Here is a 20,607-nt window from a genome sequence, read left to right as displayed (position 1 = left end):
CAGGTATTTCAAAGGTGTGGACAATGCGTGTTCTAGCTCGGTGGCATTGATTCCTCAAGGTGAAGTATTTGTTCAATCCAAGGGACTGTGCTTACATAACAGTTAGATGAGTATAAAGATGAATAGTGCTTTTATAGAGAGAGACTCATTACTATCCTGAATATTTCACTGCAAATGCTGCAATAAATTAACTCATATTTCCCTTTTATACAAGAAGATTGCTTAATTAAATGGAGAGGCCTTAATGCACTACTGAAAATCACCTGTATCAATTAAATTTATGGAATAGCTGTTATGGGAACCTCACCTGATAACAAAGTCATGGGAGTCTATCTCTGGCCCACAGCTGCTATTGAGTAGGATCCCAGAGTTCCCTACGATGGCACAGCGTCTGTGGTGCTGGTTCTTCATGGGGGATGCAGTGGGTAGCAACCGGTACAGGTTCTCTGAGATGTTGGTAGTGCTTTGACGGTCAAAGATGTAGTGGATGACATCTCCAGGTTTCAATGTGCCCTTCAGAATAGAGATGTCCCTCTCTGGGTCAAAGAACCCCAGGATGTTCTTCCTATAGAAGGAACAAAGTCATCCATGAAGGAATACCCAGCTTATGGGAGTGTGAGACCTAATAGAGACCATTGCAGAAGAGGATTGTATTCCTACCTGATGAGGCTGGAGAGGGTTCTGTTGAAGGTCCAGTTATCTGAAGAGAGCCTGGTGGAATTTTTAGAGCCTGAAGGAGAAGCAGGACTCTTGTCCTCCCCTTCATTGACTAAAGGTGTAGGATTGGCTTTCACTGCTACATTTCTACAACAGGACAGCGAGGCATCCATTAGAAATGAAAGGCAACATGACTTTGATACATGTGATATAAGAACTCATATCATCACTTGAAAAAGCAGTGTGAATGAACAACGATGTCATGTGTGTAAAGCCATCCAATGTGTAATGAAAGCCAGTCAATTTCATGTCTTCATTAATGTGATACTTATTTTCAAACCCCAGGGAAGTTCTATGTGTCTATCACTTGCACATCTGAGATTGTACATTAATTGGGTGATTTATCAATTATTTAAATTAGATACACACAATTCTGTAATCCAGTGCTGATATGTTAATGTATATTAAGTCTGTTAATTATTTTACAAGTCTGCAAGCATAATAGCTCAAAAGGGGAAGCAAATAAAAGGCTAGAATAACAGAATTGATGAGTATTATAAAACCAGAAGGCAATGGAAGAAGGAGCAGGTCAGCCTGACAAACCTGTTGGGCTTGGGGATGAGGCTGTGCAAGTACAATGTTCTGGAACCTCCAATATTCCTAGACCAACAAAAATGTTATTTTAGCCACCATCAGAATAATTCAGCATATTATTTTCAGATGAATAGAATCGTGCAGAACATGAAGTGTGAGGGGCAAGAGGTGGTTTAATCAAATTCCAGGCATCACATATAATTTAGGCTGTCAGAATATCCATGGCTCTGCTCTTAATGTGTATTCAGATGAGCAGTAGGCTCATCACATTTACATGAACGTGAAAGAGAAGAGCATGCATCAAAACGCAGACAGACTGTGAAACAGAACTGTTGTTGGTGTAACACTGATACATGAGTGCTGAAGGCCATTCATGTCGTTAAACAAGCATGTGAGCAAAATGTGTCATATGATCCCTGGTAGAGCTAGGTACCTCAATGTCTCAGGTATCTTATGTATACACCTGAGGGGAAAAACAGGAAGTGCCAACTGATCTACCAATCTTACTGTTACCGGTGCTTGTGAGTCTGGATAAAGAGATTGTAGTTTGTCAACATTGCTTAAACATCCTCTATAAATCTTGTATAAATAAACCCTGAATGATATACAACCTGTACACTATGAGCAGCATGCACTTCTGCTCAAGACATACATCATTATTGTCTTTTATGACTGCAACCTCAATGTATTAAAGAAAAGACGATTAAGTCGGCTAACATATCTGCTTCAAAGTCCCAACTCTCATGGGGTTTATAAAACCATAAAGCTCCAGAAATTAAATTAGAGCAAGCACACAGTACCATAATACAACGGCTCCATTATGTCCAATAGGACGTTGCAAATGGAGTGTGTCTCAATTAAGTATGTACAATTGCATCTTGAGTCAGTTATTACAGAGGCAAGGAGAATCACTAACATGCCAGGCAGTAGACAAGGAGCCAGGAGCATTCAGTCTGCTCAAATGAAGGTGACAGGCCTAGCTGTGCTATCTGGGGAGCAACACAACTATTCTATTGTTCTTGGAGTGGAGAGATATACCAATATAGGCAAGCACCTTCATGAAACAGTTGTAATTAATAGGTTATTACTCTGTAATTACCACATACACATGATTATTATTGTGATATTACTACCATCATTTTGTAATAAATACCTGGTCATCTCTGTACTGTAAAATAAAGTGCTACAGTACCAACTGTTCCAGCTACTTAACATTTACAGCCACAAGAAGCTTGATTCTTGTTCTATCAGAAGGCAGAACTGTATCTTCCAAGCTTCAAGAGTTGTATTTGTGTAAGATAGAAGAGTCTTCTGATGCAGGGCTCAGTTATGTCTGTGCCCAAGAAAGCAAAGGTAATCTGCCTAAATGATTACCGCCCCGTAGCACTCACGTCGGTAGCCACAAAAGCTGTTGAAAGGCTGGTTATGGCTTACATCAACACCATCATCCTGGAAACCCTAGACCCACTCCAATTGGCATACCGCCCCAACAGAACCACAAATTATGCAATCTCAATCCCACTCCACACTTCTCATCCCATCTGGACGAAAGGAACACCTATGTGACAATGCTGTTCATTGACTACAGCTCAACATTCAACACCATAGTGCCCACAAACCTCATCACTAAGCTAAGGACCCTGGGACTAAACACCTCCCTCTGCAACTGGATCCTGGACATCCTGACGGGCCGCCCCCAGGTGGTAAGGGTAGGCAACAACACATCTGCCATGCTGATCCTCAACACTGGGGCCCCTCAGGGGTGCGTGCTTACTCCCCTCCTGTACTCACTGTTCACCCACGACTGCATGGCCAAACATGGCTCAAACACCATCATTAAGTTTGCTGACAACAGAAGTGGTAGGCCTGATCACCGACAACGTCGAGACAGTCAATAGGGAGGAGGTCTGAGACCTGGCAGTGAGGTGCTAGGACAATAACCTCTCCCTTAATGTGAGCAAGACAAAGGAGCTGATTGTGGACTACAGGAAAAGACAGGCTGAACAGGCCCCCATTAACATCGAGTGGTGGAGTGGGTCAAGACTTTCAAGTTCCTTGGTGTCCACATCACCAACTAACTATCATGGTGCAAACACACCAAGACAGTCGTGAAGAGGGCACCACAACACCTTTTCCCCTCAGGAGACTGAAAGAATTTGGCATGGGTCCCCAGATTCTCAAAATGTTCTACATCTGCACCATCGAGAGCATCCTGACCGTTTGCATCACCGCCTAGTACATCCATCTTCTATCCACACATCCGCTCGGCATCCGACCGTAAGGCACTACAGAGGGTCGTGCGTACGGTCCAGTACATCACTGGGGCCAAGCTTCCTGCCATCCAGGACCTATTTACTAGGCGGTGTCAGAGGAAGGCCCACAAAATTGTCAAAGACCCCAGTCACCTAAGTCATAGACTGTTCTCCCTGCTACTGCACGGCAAGCGGTACCGGAGTGCCAAGTCTATGACCAAAAGGCTCCTTAACAGTTTCTACCCCTAAGCCATAGGACTGCTGAACAATTAATCAAATGGCCCCCGGACTATTTACATTGACATCCCCCCCCAACCCATTGTTTCACACTGCTGCTACTCTCTGTTTATTGTCTATTTTTTCCCTTTTTTTTCCCTTTTTCCTTTTATTGTGTTACTTGTTTGTTTGTTTTTACTTTATTTAGTAAATATAACTCTATTTCTTGAACTGCATTGTTGGTTAAGGGTTGGTTAAGCATTCACGTTAAGGTCTACACCTGTTGTATTCGGCACATGTGACAAATACAAATTGATTTGATTTGAAAGGGAACTGTTCATTTTGTCTCCAGTCTGTTGCTCTCAGTAACAAATCAAACAGTAATCTTCTATCCTCACATCCACCCACCAAACAGCCCTCTATACCATAACATGACTGGAGCTGGAGTGCACACAGGATACACTGAAATGTTGAACAAAACCACCAAGCGCACGCCATTTGTCAAGAAGCCCTGGGGTGCCTCAACTCAGCCTGATGATGCAATTGATTCAAGGTTTGATGTGGAAAGCAAAATGGGCTTCCAAGTCTTGGGCTGGTTCCTTATGATACAATGGTCTGGTCTATTGTGTTAGTAGGTCTTCTAAAACAGTGACTATACACAGTTTTTATTATGAAAGCGCAATAGAATTAGAGCAAAATCCAGTTGACACAGCTGTTAGAGAGTTCAGTATTATGCAGTGAAGAGAGTTAACAGTGTAGAGTTACACCTGAAACTATCTGATTACCAGTCCATTCTCTCCATACTAGGTAGCCTACTTTTGATCCCATGTGTTAGTACTCCCCTAGTTTTGTAGCAATTATTCCATCCATGCACCCCATAAGTAAAGTGCCAAGATTACACACGCACACACCCACGCACATAGGATCTGAAGGTAGTGCTTCAAGATACTGTAGCCTACTATATAATGCATGGATGCTACACTGCAGACAAATTGGTCTTTGTAGATCCAGGTATAGAGCGTCTGTTGAACATCTGTCGTCAATTGCATTAGACTATTATACTGGGATATCACAAAGGGAAAGCTAAAGTGAAAGGTCCGATTAAAAATTCAAGATGTACAGTAAAGAAATAGGAGTAGAACGTATCAACAAATGCATAGCGGTTTGTAACATTGAAATGGACACAAATGAAGAGTTTATTTCCAAAACGCTATATCCCCCAATTCTTCACATTTGTGTTTACAGTTCACAGATTTTTTTATTCATAGATTTTAAATGTGTATAATTGTATTTTTTGTTGTTGCAAAAGGCTATACATTCCTTGTTTAGCTAACATGGTCCAAGCACATCAAGACAGTTGTCAAGACTACAAAACCTATTCCCCTCAGGAGACTGAAAAGATTTGGCATGGATCCTCAGATCCTCAAAAGGTTTTACAGCTGCACCATCGAGAGCATCCTGACGGGTTGCATCACTCACTGCCTGGTGTTACGCGGAGTGGAACAGGGAAACCATAGAGCAGACTCAGACGAGGAGACTGGAATGAAGTAACCAAGGTATTTATTGAAACACAGGGGAAAGATGGAGTGCAGGCCAGGGGAAGCTCGGGCGGGTTGCAGGAAACCAGGTGCGGCGGCTGAGGCTGGAGCGAGAGGGGTTGGGACAGGGTAAGCAGGTCCGGTGGGGAATCCAGGGCAGAGTAGCAGAATGAGGAGACGTGGGACTGGAGACAGGAACCAGAGTCAGAGTGGGCAGAACTGTATGAGAGGAAAGCCGTGTCAGGCAAGGAAAACAGGCACAATCACACACACAGAGAGAGAGAGAGGGAGAGAGCACTGGGGGAGTGGTGGCAGGTGAAGGAGACACAGGATGAGCAGTAAAGGACTTGGCAGGAGCAGATGTAACAGTACCCCCCCCCCCCCCATGGGATACTAGCAGGGATACATGGGATACTAGCAGGTCCGCAGTCTCCCTGGAGGACGGGACCTTGGAGAGGGGAATGAAGTGAGCCACCTTGGAAAACCTGTCAATAATGGTGAGGATGACGGAGTTACCGTTAGATGGGGGAAGGCCAGTGACAAAGTCCAGAGCTATGTCTGACCAGGGGTGACTGGGTATGGCGCAGCAGCCCAGAAATGGGTTTAGTGGAGGTTTTGTTCCGAGCACAAGCCGAGCAGGCTGAGACAAACTCCCGGAAATCTCTCTCCATGGTTAGCCAGTAGAAGCGCTGACGCAAGAAGGCGAGGGTCCGGTACATACCAGGGTGACTGGTGAGGTGAGTAGAATGGCCCAATTGAAGAACCTCAGAGCGAACACAATCTGGAATAAACAGAGCATTCCTAACCATTACCCAGGTCAAGCTGGTTCTGCTGAGCCTGGCAGATACGGGACTCGATCTTCCAGGTGACGGCGGCAACGATGCAGGTGGGTGGCACAATGGCTTCTGGCTCGGTACCCATGTTGTCGGTGGTTCAGATGTTTGGCGGTCTGGATATAGGACAGGTTTTTATGGTCCGTCCACACTATGAAGGGGGGGACAGAACCCTCCAGCCAGTAACACCATTCCTCAAGAGCCAGCTTAACTTAAGTTCCCGGTTTCCTATGTCAAAATTCCTCTCTGCAGGTGAGAACTTACGGGAAAAGAATGCACATGGGTGGAGCTTCTGATCAGAGGAGGAATGTTGAGACAGAACAGCACCACCCCGGTGTCAGAGGCATCCACCTCCACAATGAACTGGAGTCCTGGGCTGAGTAAGGACCGGAGCGGAGGTGAAGCGACGCTTGAGTTCCAGGAATGCTGCCTCTGCCTCAGGAGTCCAGTGGAACGGAGTGGAGGTGAGAGGTGCAGCCAGATGGCTGTAGTTGCGGATGAAACTTCTGTAAAAATGTGCAAACCCCAGGAAACGCTGTAGCTGCTTCAGGTTGGAGGGCGCATGCCACTCTGTGACTGCCATGACCTTGGCGGGGTCCATTCGTAACTGTCCCTGTGCAATAATATAACCCAGGAAAGACACTGAGGCAGCACGGAACTCACATTTTTTAGCTTTAACTTCTTTGGGATAGGGGGTAGTATTTTCACGGCCGGATAAAAAACGTACCCGATTTAAACTGGTTACTACTCCTGCCCAGAAACTAGAATATGCATACAATTTGTATATTTGGATAGAAAACACTCTAAAGTTTCTAAAACTGTTTGAAAGGTGTCTGTGAGTATAACAGAACTCATATGGCAGGCCAAAACCTGAGAAGATTCCATACAGGAAGTGCCCTGTCTGACAATTTGTTGTCCTTCTGTTGCATCTCTATCGAAAATACAGCATCTGTGCTGTAACGTGACATTTTCTAAGGCTTCCATTGGCTCTCTAAAGCCGCCAGAAAGTGGAATGGGGTGTCTGCTGTCTCTGGGCAAAGAACAGCAGCAGAATTTGTGAGTGGTCAGCCTGGGGACAGTGAGACTGAGAAGCGCGTTCACGAGACGACTTCATTTTTTTCTTTCAGCCTTTGAATGAATACAACGTTGCCCGGTTGGAATATTATCGCTATTTTACGAGAAAAGTAGCATAAAAATTGATTTTAAACAGCGTTTGACATGCTTCTAAGTACAGTAATGGAATATTTTGAAAATTTTTTGTCACGAAATGCGCTCGCACCGTTTGGATAGTTACCTGAACGCATGAACAAAATGGCGGTATTTGGATATAGCTATGGATTATTTGGAACCAAAACAACATTTGTTGTTGAAGTCCTGGGAGTGCATTCTGATGAAGAACAGCAAAGGTAATCCAATTTTTCTAATAGTAATTCTGAGTTTAGGTGACCCCAAAGTTGGCGGATGTCAAATTAGCTAGCCATGATGGCCGAGCTATGTACTCAGTGTCACGACTCCTGCCGAGGTTGACTTCTCTCCCTGTTCGGGTGGCGCTCGGCGGTCGTCGTCACCGGCCTACTAGCTGCCACCGATCCCTTTTTCCTTTTCTGTTGGTTTTGTCTTTATTGGTTTTACCTGTGTCTCATTAGTGTTTAGTTAGGTATTTAAGCCCGTTTCCCCACCTGTTCTGTGTGCGGGCTTATTTCTGTTGTTCACTGTGTTTCGTGTAGTGGTACATGTTTTTGGATCTTGTGTTTTTTGGATTACACCCTGTTGTTGTTTCTTGGGTGTATATTCTTTTGACGGTGCATTTCATTAAAGCCCGATAGCAAACACTCCTGTTTCCTGCGCCTGACTCCACACCCACTACAGTAAGCGTTACACTCAGAATATTGCAAAATGTGCTTTCGCCGAAAAGCTATTTTAAAATCGGACATAGCGATTGCATAAAGGAGTTCTGTATCTATAATTCTTAAAATAATTGTTATGTATTCTGTCAACGTTTATCGTGAGTAATTTAGTAAATTCACCGGAAGTTTTCGGTGGGTATGCTAGTTCTGAACATCACATGCTAATGTAAAAAGCTGTTTTTTTTATATAAATATGAACTTGATTGAACAAAACATGCATGTATTGTATAACATGATGTCCTAGGAGTGTCATCTGATGAAGATCATCAAAGGTTAGTGCTGCATTTAGCTGTGGTTTGGGTTTATGTGACATATATGCTTGCTTGGAAAATGGCTGTGTGATTATTTGTGTCTATGTACTCTCCTAACATAATCTAATGTTTTGCTTTCGCTGTAAAGCCTTTTGGAAATCGGAAAACGTGGTTCGATTCAGGAGAAGTGTATCTATAAAATGGTGTAAAATAGTCCTATGTTTGAGAACTTTGAATTATGACATTTTGTGGTTTTAAATTTGGCGCTCTGATTTGTCACTGGCTGTTGAATAGGTTAGGACGATTTCGTCCCACCTCCCCTAGAGAGGTTAAAATCTGACACCGCGATTGCATAAAGGAGTTCTGTATATATAATTCTTAAAATAATTGTTATGTATTTTGTGAACGTTTATCATGAGTAATTTAGTAAATTCACCGGAAGTTTTTGGTGGGTATGCTAGTTCTGAACATCACATGCTAATGTAAAAAGCTGTTTTTTCATATAAATATGAACTTGATTGAACAAAACATGCATGTATTGTATAACATAATGTCCTAGGAGTGTCATCTGATGAAGATCATCAAAGGTTAGTGCTGCATTTAGCTGTGGTTTGGGTTTATGTGACATATATGCTTGCTTGGAAAATGGCTGTGTGATTATTTGTGTCTATGTACTCTCATAACAATCTAATGTTTTGCTTTCGCTGTAAAGCCTTTTTGAAATCGGACAATGTGGTTAGATTAACGAGAGTCTTATCTTTAAAATGGTGTAAAATAGTTGATTGTTTGAGAAAATTGAATTGTGGTATTTTAGTTGGTTTTGTATTTCGCGCCGTGTGATGCCATTGGCTGTTGGCTAGGGGTTCCACAGGCGGAACGGGGTTCCGCTAGCGGAACGTCTGTCCTCAACAGGTTAACAAAAAGCTTAAAAAGCTTCAACAGCCGTTGAAAAACTTGGCGAACGTGTTGCTGGTGAGCCTCAGGGTCCTTGGAAAAAATCAGGCTGTCATCTAAATAGACATAAACGAAGCGTCCAATCACATCCCTCAGAACATCATTGACTAGGTTCTGGAAAACAACAGGGGCGTTAGTCAGACCAAAAGGCATGATCAAATACTCAAAGTGATCCAGTGGTGTGTTGAATGCAGTCTTCCACTCGTCCCCCTCTCTTATGCGGATAAGGTGGTAGGCATTCCGGAGGTCGAGTTTGGTAAACACCATGGCACCATGGAGGGGAGCAAAAGCAGAGCTGATGAGGGGCAAGGGGTAATTGTTCTTTACTGTTTTATTATTCAGCCCACGGATGTCTATGCACGGCCTCAGGGACCCATCCTTCTTCAAAGAAAAACCCAGCACCCACCGGGGAGGAAGATGGCTTGATAAGTCCTGCAGCCAGAGAATCCTGGATGTACCTCTCCATAGCCTATTGCTCGGGCGAGAGAGGTTAAATAACCGGCTACTGGGAAGAGGATGGAGGTCAATGGGGCAGTCGTATGGCCGATGAGGCGGCAGAGACAGGGCGTGGTGCTTGCTGAACACAGGAGCTAGATCGTGATACTCGGAGCAACTGATGACAGGTCTGGAGGTTTTGGAATCGACTGGGGCACAGACAAGGCAGGGGCAAGGCCAGAATGTAGACAATTTGAGTGACAAAATGAACTCCAAGTGGTTACCTTTCCGGTGGTCCAGTCAATCTGTGGGTTGTGTAGCTTTAACCATGGATGGCCAAGAACCAGGGGGGAGTAAGGACAGTCGATTATGTGGAAACGCAGGTTGACAGGGACATTTCTCTCACAGACTAGGGCGAGGACCTGTATGTTGAGAGCGTTGCATCGAGGGGTGAATCGAGTGGGACAGTGTCCAGGCCCAACTGAGTAATGACACCTCGGTCCAGGAAGCTCTCGTCGGCGCCCGAATCAATGAGAGCAGACAGAGGGAAAGCCTGGCTCTGCCACACAAGGTTGCCTTCAAGCAGGCGTCTGGGGGAAGATGGGCAGGCAATTTGGCTCAACAGTATATCCCCCACTACTACCAAGCCCCCTCTTTTGATGGACCCAGGGAAGTGAAGACAAAGTGACCAACCTGGCCACAGTATAGGCAGCTCCTAGCGCCGATGCGCCGCTGCCTTTTTCTGGAGAGATGGGCCCGGCCGAGCTGCATGGGTTCAGGATCAGGAAGAGCCTTGGAAAGGGATGCAGTTGGAGAAGGAGGACAAGGCGCTGAAGCAGATGTTATGGTGCATGCAACCCTACCTACTCTCTCCCTCCGTCGCTCAAGGAGACGGTTGTCAATGCAGGTGGTGAGAGAGATGAGTTCATCGAGTTCATCAGGCTCATCCCTGGACACCAACTCATCCTTGATGGTCTCAGTGAGTGCGGTCTGGAATGCTCCCTGAAGGGCCTCCTCATTCCAGCCGCTCTCACCGGCGAGGGTGTGAAACTCACATGCCATCTCAGCAACACTATGAAGGCCTTGACGGAAGGACAGGAGTCGTTTAGCGGCATCCTTACCACAGACCGGGTGGTCGAAGACTTTCTTCATCTCCTCCGTGAATCTGGATTAGGAGAAGCAGATGGTGTACTATCTCTCCCACACCGCCGTGGCCCAGGAAAGCGCTGCTCCACGGAGACAGCCAATCAGGAAGGAAATCTTGGTCCGTTCGCTAGCATAAGAGTAGGGCTGTTGCTCAAATACTAGTGAACATTGTACTAAAAAGACTCTGCAAGCTCTGAGGTTGCCATCGTAGCGCTCGGGAGTCGGAACAAACGGCAAAAGGACTTGGGACTGGTTGTGAGCTCTGGGCGAAGGTTTGGCCCTGTAGGTCAGACAGGCTGCGTGAAAACTCCTTGATGTGCTCCAGAAGGGCTTTCAGGGCTTGGTCATGTTGCTCAAGCAGGGCGCCTTGGCCAGCAAGGGTTTGGTGGAGAGGATCTGAGTCGGCTGGGTTCATCTCTTTGGCCAAATCGTACTGTTACACGGAGTGGAACAGGGAAACCCAAGAGAAGACTCAGACGAGGAGACGGGGATGAAGTAACCAAGGTATTTATTAAAACACAGGGGGAAGATGGAGTGCAGGCCAGGGAAAGCTCGGGCGGGTTGCAGGAAACCAGGTGCGGAGGCTGAGGCTGGAGCGAGAAGGGTTGGGACAGGGTAAGCAGGGCCGGAGGGGAATCCAAGGGAGCAGTAGAGTGGGGAATCCAGGGCAGAGTAGAAGGATGAGGAGACATGGGACTGGAGACAGGAACCAGAGTCAGAGCGGGCAGAACTGTAGCGGAGAAGAAAACCGTGTCAGGCAAGGAAAACAGGCACAATCACACATCAGAGAGAGAGAGGGAGAGAGCACTGGGGGAGTGGCGGCAGGTCAAGGAGACACAGGATGAGCAGTAGAGGGCGTGGCAGGAGAAGATGTAACACCTGGTATGGCAACTGCTCAGCCTCCGACCACAAGGCACTACAGAGGGTAGTGCGTACGGCCAAGTACATCACCAGGACCAAGCTTCCTGCCATCCAGGACTTCTATACCAGGCGGTGTCAGAGGAAGGCCCTAAAAATTGTCAAAGACTCCAGCCACCCTAGTCATAGACTGTTCTCTCTGCTACTGCACGGCAAGCGGTACTGGAGCGCCAAGTCTAGGTCCAAGAGGCTTCTAAACAGCTTCTACCCCCAAACCATAAGACTCCTGAACAGCTAATCAAATGGCTACCCTCTGTTATTATTTATGCCTAGCCACTTTAATAACCCTACCTGCATGTACATAATTACCTCAATTACCTCAATACCGGTGCCCCCGCACATTGACTCTGAACTGGTACCCCCTGTATATAGCCCCCTATTGTTATTTACTGCTGCTCCTTAATTATTTGTTTTTCTTATATCTTACTTTTTGGCGTTTTTTCTTAAAACTGCATTATTGGTTAAGGGCTTGTAAGTAAGCATTTCACTGTAAGGTCTACACCTGTTGTATTTGGAGCATGTGACAAATACAATTCGATTTGATTTTAAATAGAATGTTTGGATCCTGTATATTTGACTGTGATACTTTATGTGGTTGTCTCACCTATCTATTTTAAGATGAATCCATTTACTGTAAGACGTTCTGGATAAGAGCATCTGCTAAATCACTAAAATGTCAAATGTAAATATTTTACATACAGATCTCATATTACTGTATTATTACAAAAAAATATAATAATATTGACGTCACAAATGTATAATTTGGTACATTTCTTCATAAAAAAAAATGTTATTTAAAACCTAGCAGTACTACTCATTTATTTGAGCGTTAAGCTGATATATAGCATTTTGCACAAGAAACCATCAAGGATACATTTGAAACAAATACGTCTGTCATTGAACAACCCCATACCATGATTAGATAGTGAAAAAACACACTCATCTCTTTCATAATATCTTTAAACAATAAAAGCTAATTTACCAACATTTCAGAAAATGTATAGCGTTTTGGAATGAAACTCTGCAAATGTATCCTAACAGCCTACATCCTACTGGAGAAATGTTCATGTTGGAGGAGCACTCAATGTCTTCTAAAGTTCTACTGAATGAGTGAAGATAACGCAGCATCGAACATAATTTGAACATGAACATAAGATTCAATTTCTTTGAATAATGCATTTTCACATCTAGATAACACGTGTATAGTGTCACAGAAATCATGAACAAAACGAATGAGAAACACCGCTATACTTACCCAATTTCTTCCTGGACTTCAGCAATATCAGCAATGATCAGAAATACGACCAGCAGTGTTACAATTCCAAACATCAATGTTCGGAATTCTAAGTGCATGACTGAGAAGGCTGCAGAACTAATCCAAGCGACAAAAATCTAAATCGATTGAATACATTATCCTTTTAATCGCCGAAATTTATAGATTTTACTCGATTATCTCCACCAATATTCTTCAATGTTAATCTTGAACGAAGACCATTTGTCTCGGAACAAATCCCAGGTTGTTATATTTTTATAACGTATTTTTTTCTCTTCCTTTTTCTCAACGGCAGCGGCACTGTTTTCATCCTCACCTCAATTCTCCAGTCAAACTTTGAAAGATTGTGCTTGAAACTACATTGCGATTCAAGATACGAACAGTATGGACAATACCATAAACCTTAAAGGTACAGGCACTTTATGGCTTTCTACAGTAGGGTAGCCCATGGCTGCTCTTTGAGGCTTTAGGCTAGGCTGCTAGTGGATGCTATCTATTACCTTTGTCTGATCATCATTGAATTGGAACTCACTATTGCTGCATGACTTTGATAACCAGGTTCAAAGGACCATCAGGCATTAGTAGGCTAACATATGTCATCAAATGAATATTCACCTTCTATATTCAACCATTCACCATGTGAATAGCATTATAATAGACACAGAATAATATAATCTGTCATTGGTGCCATTGTGAGATCAGGTTTGTTGAGATAATGTTAAAAAAAAATCTAATTTTGTATCATAAAGAAGTTTACTGGGTAGCCTTCTGGTTTCATCATATCATAAATTGTCCTTTGAATAGCTTACTGTCCTGTCTGAGTTGTATTACTGGCCTTGCTCCAATATGATCAATGCAAAACCTTTCAGTTTTCAACTGCCTGGTTGTCTTGTATTATTTATAGTCATGTTGAGTCAGTAAAAATGTCCTTTGTCAGTCAGATGGTAGGGTGAGAGATTGAAGACTTAAGAGAGGAATTAAATAGAGCAGGTTCTCAAATCATATGCATTTGCATATACATTTGGTCACTTTACTGGCTCAGCGTACTGGTACTCTGTATTTGATTTATTTCATAAACCAATAGTGCTCTTTCAGCACAGCATTCCAATAAATCTGTAAAGTGACATTGGAAATGGATTGCTCCATAAAACCTTTTAAGGATTTTGTTGCATGGAGTGATATGGGCTGTGATACTGAGGTAAATGAATAGGATTTTTCTACAACTGTGAGTCAGCACAACCACATCCTGCAAGTATATCTAAAAGACCGACAAAAAGCGTCTCCAAATCATTCTAAATGTTCAGCATTCTGATATCAGCAGACAGCCTGTCAATACCGCACCACCTCCGTTTCTCTGTCTGGTTTTGCTTCAAGTCCAGCACTTTGAACACAAGCAATATAATATATTCAGCTGTTGTCTGTTATGCAGTGGGAACAACAACACTGACCTTGATTTAAAGTCTGTTATAAAATATATTATATTTCATCCTGTCATAAGATTAAGGACAAAACAATAAATTGATGTGTAAAATGCACAATCACTCAAGCTGAGCCAGGTTGATTTTTCAACAGCACCTACTTGGCAGACTCCCAAACAACACTTTTAGAGTGATCAGTTTGTATGCATCAAAGTCAAGAACATGTATTGGGTAGCAACAAATGTTTGCAATCAGGGATGTGGGGGGGAGTAACTGTTGGGGAGTAATTGTTTGCAGAGTTATTCTAAACAACAAAGTAATCTCAAGTTTGTCGTATAAATTCAAAGTTTTGTTGTAGGATAGTGGCTTGTTAATGGGAACTCTATACAAATGAGCTCATCAGCTCAGAGCAGTGCATGGTGGAGTAGCAGCTGTTTAATGTGGAGGGAATTTCCGAATTAATTAGCCTCATTCTGAAAAATGAAACTGAGTCAAAAGATTGAAATAGAAATGAAACGATCTTAATGCAACCAGAGCAACTTTCATGGCTGACCTAGAGTACAGCTACTTGATTTCATTGTATCATCGTCCTAGCTGTTGACAATTAAAATGGTCAAGGAGATACAGCAGTAAGCATCTTACATGTCAGCTGTACCTGTGTGACATAACCCTGGCTACAGCCAAGGGCTGCTGTAGGGATTAAAGATGTGGATTAGTTGTGTCCTCATTAAAAGACTTGCTGTCTCTTTTAATGTGTGTAAACATTAAAAGATGTTTGGAATCACATGCTTTGGGATTTAAAATGGAGCAAAAAGGGCTGTCCAGATGAGATTAACTTGATGTGTGTTTTTGAAGTCAGTGACAGTATATTGCAGGGATTCTTCTTATTCTCTGTGCATCTTGTGGGAACTTGAACTAACTAAATAAATAACTTAAGGCATTGTAGCTAAGGACAGGTCATTTTGTTGCCTACCAGTACACCATGTACCAGCTCAACATTCTTGAACCCCATGTTTGAATCATGTTTAGAACCTGTTTGAATCCCAAAACACTCATAGACTAAAGAACTGCTTGAGGGGGCTGAACTTGGCTAAATTAATGAGATTCATGGATCTGTTTTCCAAGAGAGGAGAGAAATGCCAGTAACACAAAGCATCAAGTGAATATCCAGCACTGTCTACTGCAATTTCACATTTTCTCTGCTCAGTCTCCATTGTCTATCACGCATGTCTATCCAATTGTATTCCAGGGGGCAATAGGCATTCATTTCTTCAACTGTAGCCTTTAGACCACATCTGATTTCATGAAGCCCATGGCTCTAAAGCAGACTTGGATTCAAAAACCAGCAATAACAAATGCAGTATATCTTTTTTGTAACTTTTGTTTTGACTTTATTTATCGCCCAAACCACATTCTGTAGCGAAAAACAGAGTGAGGAGTTTTTCTTTACATCGCAAAAGTCAAATACTGTTTACAGAATTGTTTGTGGGCCATATCTCAACTATGCAAACCTCTCTGAAATCAATCTCTGTGTCACGTCCTGACCAGTAAAGAGGTTATTTGTTATTGTAGTTTGGTCAGGACGTGGCAGGGGGTGTTTGTTTTATGTGTTTCGTTTTTTGGGGGGTATGTTCTATGTTAGTCTATTTCTGTGTCTAGTTATTCAATTTCTATGCTTAGTTTATTGGGTTGACCTTCAATTGGAGGCAGCTGTTCCTCATTGCCTCTAATTGAAGGTCCTATTTAATAGGGGTATTATTTTCATGGGTTTTTGTGGGTAGTTGTTCCGTAAGTGTAGTAGTTGTTCCGTAAGTGTAGCTGTGTGCCTCACAGGACTGTTTTCGCGTCGTTGTTTTGATTAAGTGTTTGTTTTGGTTTTTCTTCATAATAAAGAAGATGAGCATACACATTCCCGCTGCGCCTTGGTCCCCATCTTTACGACGAACGTGACACTCTGACCTCTACCGTAACCCAATTAACATCAACCTCTCTTTTTTTAAATGTCACCCAGTCAACCTCCATTGGGCCAAAATATAAACATTATTTTGAATATGAACGCCTGAATTTAAGTGTGATGCTAAAAATTATAATTCATCCTTATGTTTTGTTTGCACTTTGCAGTTTGAAACTGTCATGTTTTGTGATGCTGTGTTTGATTCACAAGGGGAAGCATTCATTTGTTTAATAGCACTGGTTGGGATGAACAAGCCTGGAGACAGAGGCTGATCGTGCATGGGTTTTACTTTCAAAATAAGTTTTGTTTGAAGAAGGATAATTGCGTTTGTGGGGCTTTGGTGTGTTTAGCATCCCGAGTGTGATACATGTCGAGGAGTGTGTTAGGAATCTGAGGTGTCTATGATGCTGGAACCAATAGCATTGTTATTCATGAGCCTCTCTCCTTTATTGAAGTGTCTCACTGTGCGGTCTGACACAATGGTGGCTAAAACCCACAGTAGAGAAATTAACAATCTATATCAACAATTGGTTGTAATTACCAAAATGTGGATTGTTGTTGTTGTTGCTGCAATCAGTTGCTTTTAGCAGTGAACTGTAATTTGAGAATATGATGAATTTTGTTCAAGGTAACACTGTGAGTGCACTCCTATAGCTCTTGAAATTTGTCCTGTATGTTCCTATATATTTTGAAGCTCTTACAAATGATAATTACATTGTGATCTTTGATTATGAAAACACTTGCCATAGCAGAAAAAAATTGTTAATTAATGTAATTATCAGATCAAATTGGGTGATTGAATGAATTGTGTATGTGTAAAAAATACTAAAAACCAAGATAAAAGTTTGTTTGAAAAATATCCTGAAGATGAAATAGAATTATTTATTTATTTTTTTTGGGGGGGGGGGATTTGCAATCATAAAAGGCCTGGAACTACTTCAATAGACTAGACTTGAGGGATAGACTTCTGCTACATTACAGAGGCAGTAGTTTGATTTATAAAATGTTTTACAGTAGTATGTACTTTCACAAACTAGAGGTGCAGGTCTTTGGAGAAATTAGCCTCAACGATGAATCCCCAAATGAATGATGTGCAGTGTGATACAATGGCCTAGCAGCTGATGGATCACCACACACACACACACACGTACACACACACACACACACACACACACACACACACACACACACACACACACACACACACACACACACACACACACACACACACACACACACACACACACACACACACACACACACACACACTGTTTAGAAACATTTTCAATTTCTCAGAGACCATATTATTCTACAGTGTTGGATGTCCACAGTGTTGGTTGTCCATTGTAATCCTTGATTGCATCCTTGATTGTATGCAGTTGTTTACTGTGGTACAAAGCCAATGGTTTACACCTGAGGGAAAAAGCAAGATATCTGTCAGCAGGACAAAAGAGCTATTCCTTCCTGTCGATTCTTACATGAAAACACTTTATCTTAACCCAAAGCAAATGTGTGTGTGTGTAGAACCAATGACAAATTACTGAATCCAATGCTTTACAGATCCAATGGTAACAGTGTTGTGTTCAATACTTATCTGTGTATTGCAGTCTGACTATAACCCTATTTTCCTATGGGTCTGGTCTTGTTTGTCGTTGATAGGGATGACAGGAATTGATGATAGTGACAGTTTGCGCTATAAATATAATTAGAGTTTGTACTCCAGGGAGTAACAAATCCACAGATGATGCAATCTCTATTGCACTCTACACTGCCCTTTCACACCTGGACAAAAGGCGCACCTATGTTAGAATGCTATTCATTGACTACAGCTCAACGTTCAACACCATAGTGCCATCAAAGCTCATCACTAAGCTAAGGACCCTGGGACTGAACACCTCCCTCTGCAACTGGATCCTGGACATCCTGACAGGCCGCCCCCAGGTGGTAAGGGTAATAACTCTACCTACATGTACATATTACCTCAATTACCTCGACATATTGACTCTGTACCGGTACCCCCGTATATAGCCCTGCTATTGTTATTTTACTGCTGCTCTTTAATTATTTGTTATTCTAATCTCTTTTTAGGTATTTGCTAAGAACTGCATTGTTGTTTAAAGGCTTGTCGTGTCTTGAACTATAATTAATGTGAAGACCGTTATATTATCAAATCACTTCTCTATGTGTAATTGTTACGTGATTAAACTAATCATGTAAACATGAATTAACTAGGAAGTTGGGGCACCACAGGAAAATGTTGTTTAAAGAGTTACTATTTCCCGATTTTTTTTTCCCGTCACTTATTAATATATTACCTCATCAGTCATATTCTGAATGTCGCAAACTCTTGGATATCTGCACGAACCCCAGCATAAATTATGAATCAACGGCATACCAATTGGCTTAATTATTTATTTACTACTAACTAAATAATCACACAGAAGTACATAAACACACACAGGATAGGCTATGCATTGGTTACTATCATGATACAATGAAAACTCCCTAGTGGACTAAACTGAAATAACAGCTTGTTATATCAAATGAAAAGGGAGGGGCAGGTAAGAAAGAGCGGGAAAAAAGACAAAGGACTCCACTGTCGTACACACAGCTGTTAAATAGGCTTATGGAAATGCTAATACTTTGCACATGAACATCCGCTCATTTGGAAAGAAATAGCAAATCATATTTTATTGGTCACATACACATGGTTAGCAGATGGTAATGTGAGTGTAACGTAATGCTTGTGCTTCTAGTTCCAACAGTGCAGTAATAACTAACATATAATATAACAATTCCCAACAACTACCTAATACACACAAATCTAACAAGTAATCTAACAATTCCCAACAACTACCTAATACACACAAATCTAACAAGTAATCTAACAATTCCCCAACAACTACCTAATACACACAAATCTAAAGGGGTGAATGAGAATATGTACATATAAATACATGGATGAGCGATGGCCGAGCGGCATAGGCAAGGTGCAGTAGATGGTATAAAATACAGTATATACATGTGATATGAGTAATGTAAGATATGTAAACATTATTAAAGTGGAATTATTTAAAGTGACGATGTTTAAAGTGACTAGTGAGCCATTTATTAAAGTGTCAGGTGATTGGGTCTCAATACAGTATATACATGTGATATGAGTGATGTAAGATATGTAGACATTATTAAAGTGGCATTATTTAGAGTGGCATTGTTTACAGTGACTAGTAATCCATTTATTAAAGTGTCCAGTGATCGGGGCTCAATGTGGGCAGCAGCCTCTCTGAGTTAGTGATTGCTGTTTAGCAGTCTGATGGCGTTGAGATGGCCTTGAGAAGCTGTTTCTCAATCTCTCGGTCCCAGCTTTGTTGCACCTGTACTGACCTCGCCTTCTGGATGATAGCGGTGTGAACAGCCGGTGGCTCGGGTGGTTGTTGTCCTTGATGATCTTTTTGGCCTTCCTGTTACATCAGGTGCTGTAGGTGTCATGGAGGGCAGGTAGTTGGCCCCCGGTGATGCGTTGTGCAGACCACACCACCCTCTGGAGAGCCTTGAAGTTGAGGGCGGTGCAGTTGCCGTGCCATGCTGTGATACAGCCCGACAGGATTCTCTCGTTTGTGCATCTGTAAAAGTTTGTCAGGGTTTTGGGTGACAAGCCAAATTTCTTCAGCCTCCTGAAGTTGAAGAGGCGCTGTTGCGCCTTCTTCACCACACTGTCTGTGTGGGTGGACCATTTCAGTCTGTCTGTGATGTGTACGCCCAGGAACTTAAGACTTTCCACCTTCTCCACTGCTGACCCTTCGATGTGGATAGGGGGGTGCTCCCTCTGCTGTTTCCTGAAGTCCACGATCATCTCCTTTGTTTTGTTGATGTTTTGTGAGAGGTTGTTTTCCTGACACCACACTCAAAGTGCCCTCACCTCCTCTCTGTAGGCTGTCTCAATGTTGTTGGTGATCAAGCCCACTAGTGTTGTGTCATCCGCAAACTTGATGATTGAGTTGGAGGCGTGCATGGCCATGCAGTCGTGGGTGAACAGGGGGTACAGGAGAGGGCTGAGCATACACCCTTGTGGGGCCCCTGGGTTGAGGTTCAGTGAAGTGGAGATGTTGTCTCCTACCTTCACTACCTGGGGGCAGCCCTTCAGAAAGTCCAGGACCCAGTTGCACAGGGAGGGGTTGAGACCCAGGGCATCCAGCTTGATGATGAGCTTGGAGGGTACTATGGTGTTGAATGCTGAGCTGTAGTCAATGAACAGCATTCT

At 42.8% G+C, this 20,607-nt stretch overlaps 1 protein-coding gene across 1 annotated transcript in view; it reads right to left on the bottom strand.

Moving 5' to 3' along the window:
- st8sia2 (ST8 alpha-N-acetyl-neuraminide alpha-2,8-sialyltransferase 2) overlaps window positions 1–13,443 on the bottom strand; it is a 43,618-nt gene extending 30,175 nt beyond the window's left edge. The window contains exons 1-4 of the mRNA XM_014149133.2: window positions 12,957–13,443; window positions 1,261–1,317; window positions 661–804; window positions 308–565 (exon numbers count right to left, since the gene is read on the bottom strand). Coding sequence (XP_014004608.1) covers window positions 308–565; window positions 661–804; window positions 1,261–1,317; window positions 12,957–13,054 — 557 coding nt within the window. The 5' untranslated portion in view covers window positions 13,055–13,443. The remainder of the gene's footprint in view (window positions 1–307; window positions 566–660; window positions 805–1,260; window positions 1,318–12,956) is intronic.
- Window positions 13,444–20,607: the final 7,164 nt, after the last annotated feature.

The sequence above is a fragment of the Salmo salar genome, chromosome ssa16, assembly GCF_905237065.1.
Source record: "Salmo salar chromosome ssa16, Ssal_v3.1, whole genome shotgun sequence".
In the NCBI taxonomy this organism is placed as follows: Eukaryota; Metazoa; Chordata; class Actinopteri; order Salmoniformes; family Salmonidae; genus Salmo; species Salmo salar.
Note: the sequence above shows the minus strand (reverse complement) of the source record. Positions and strands in the feature narration are given on the sequence as shown.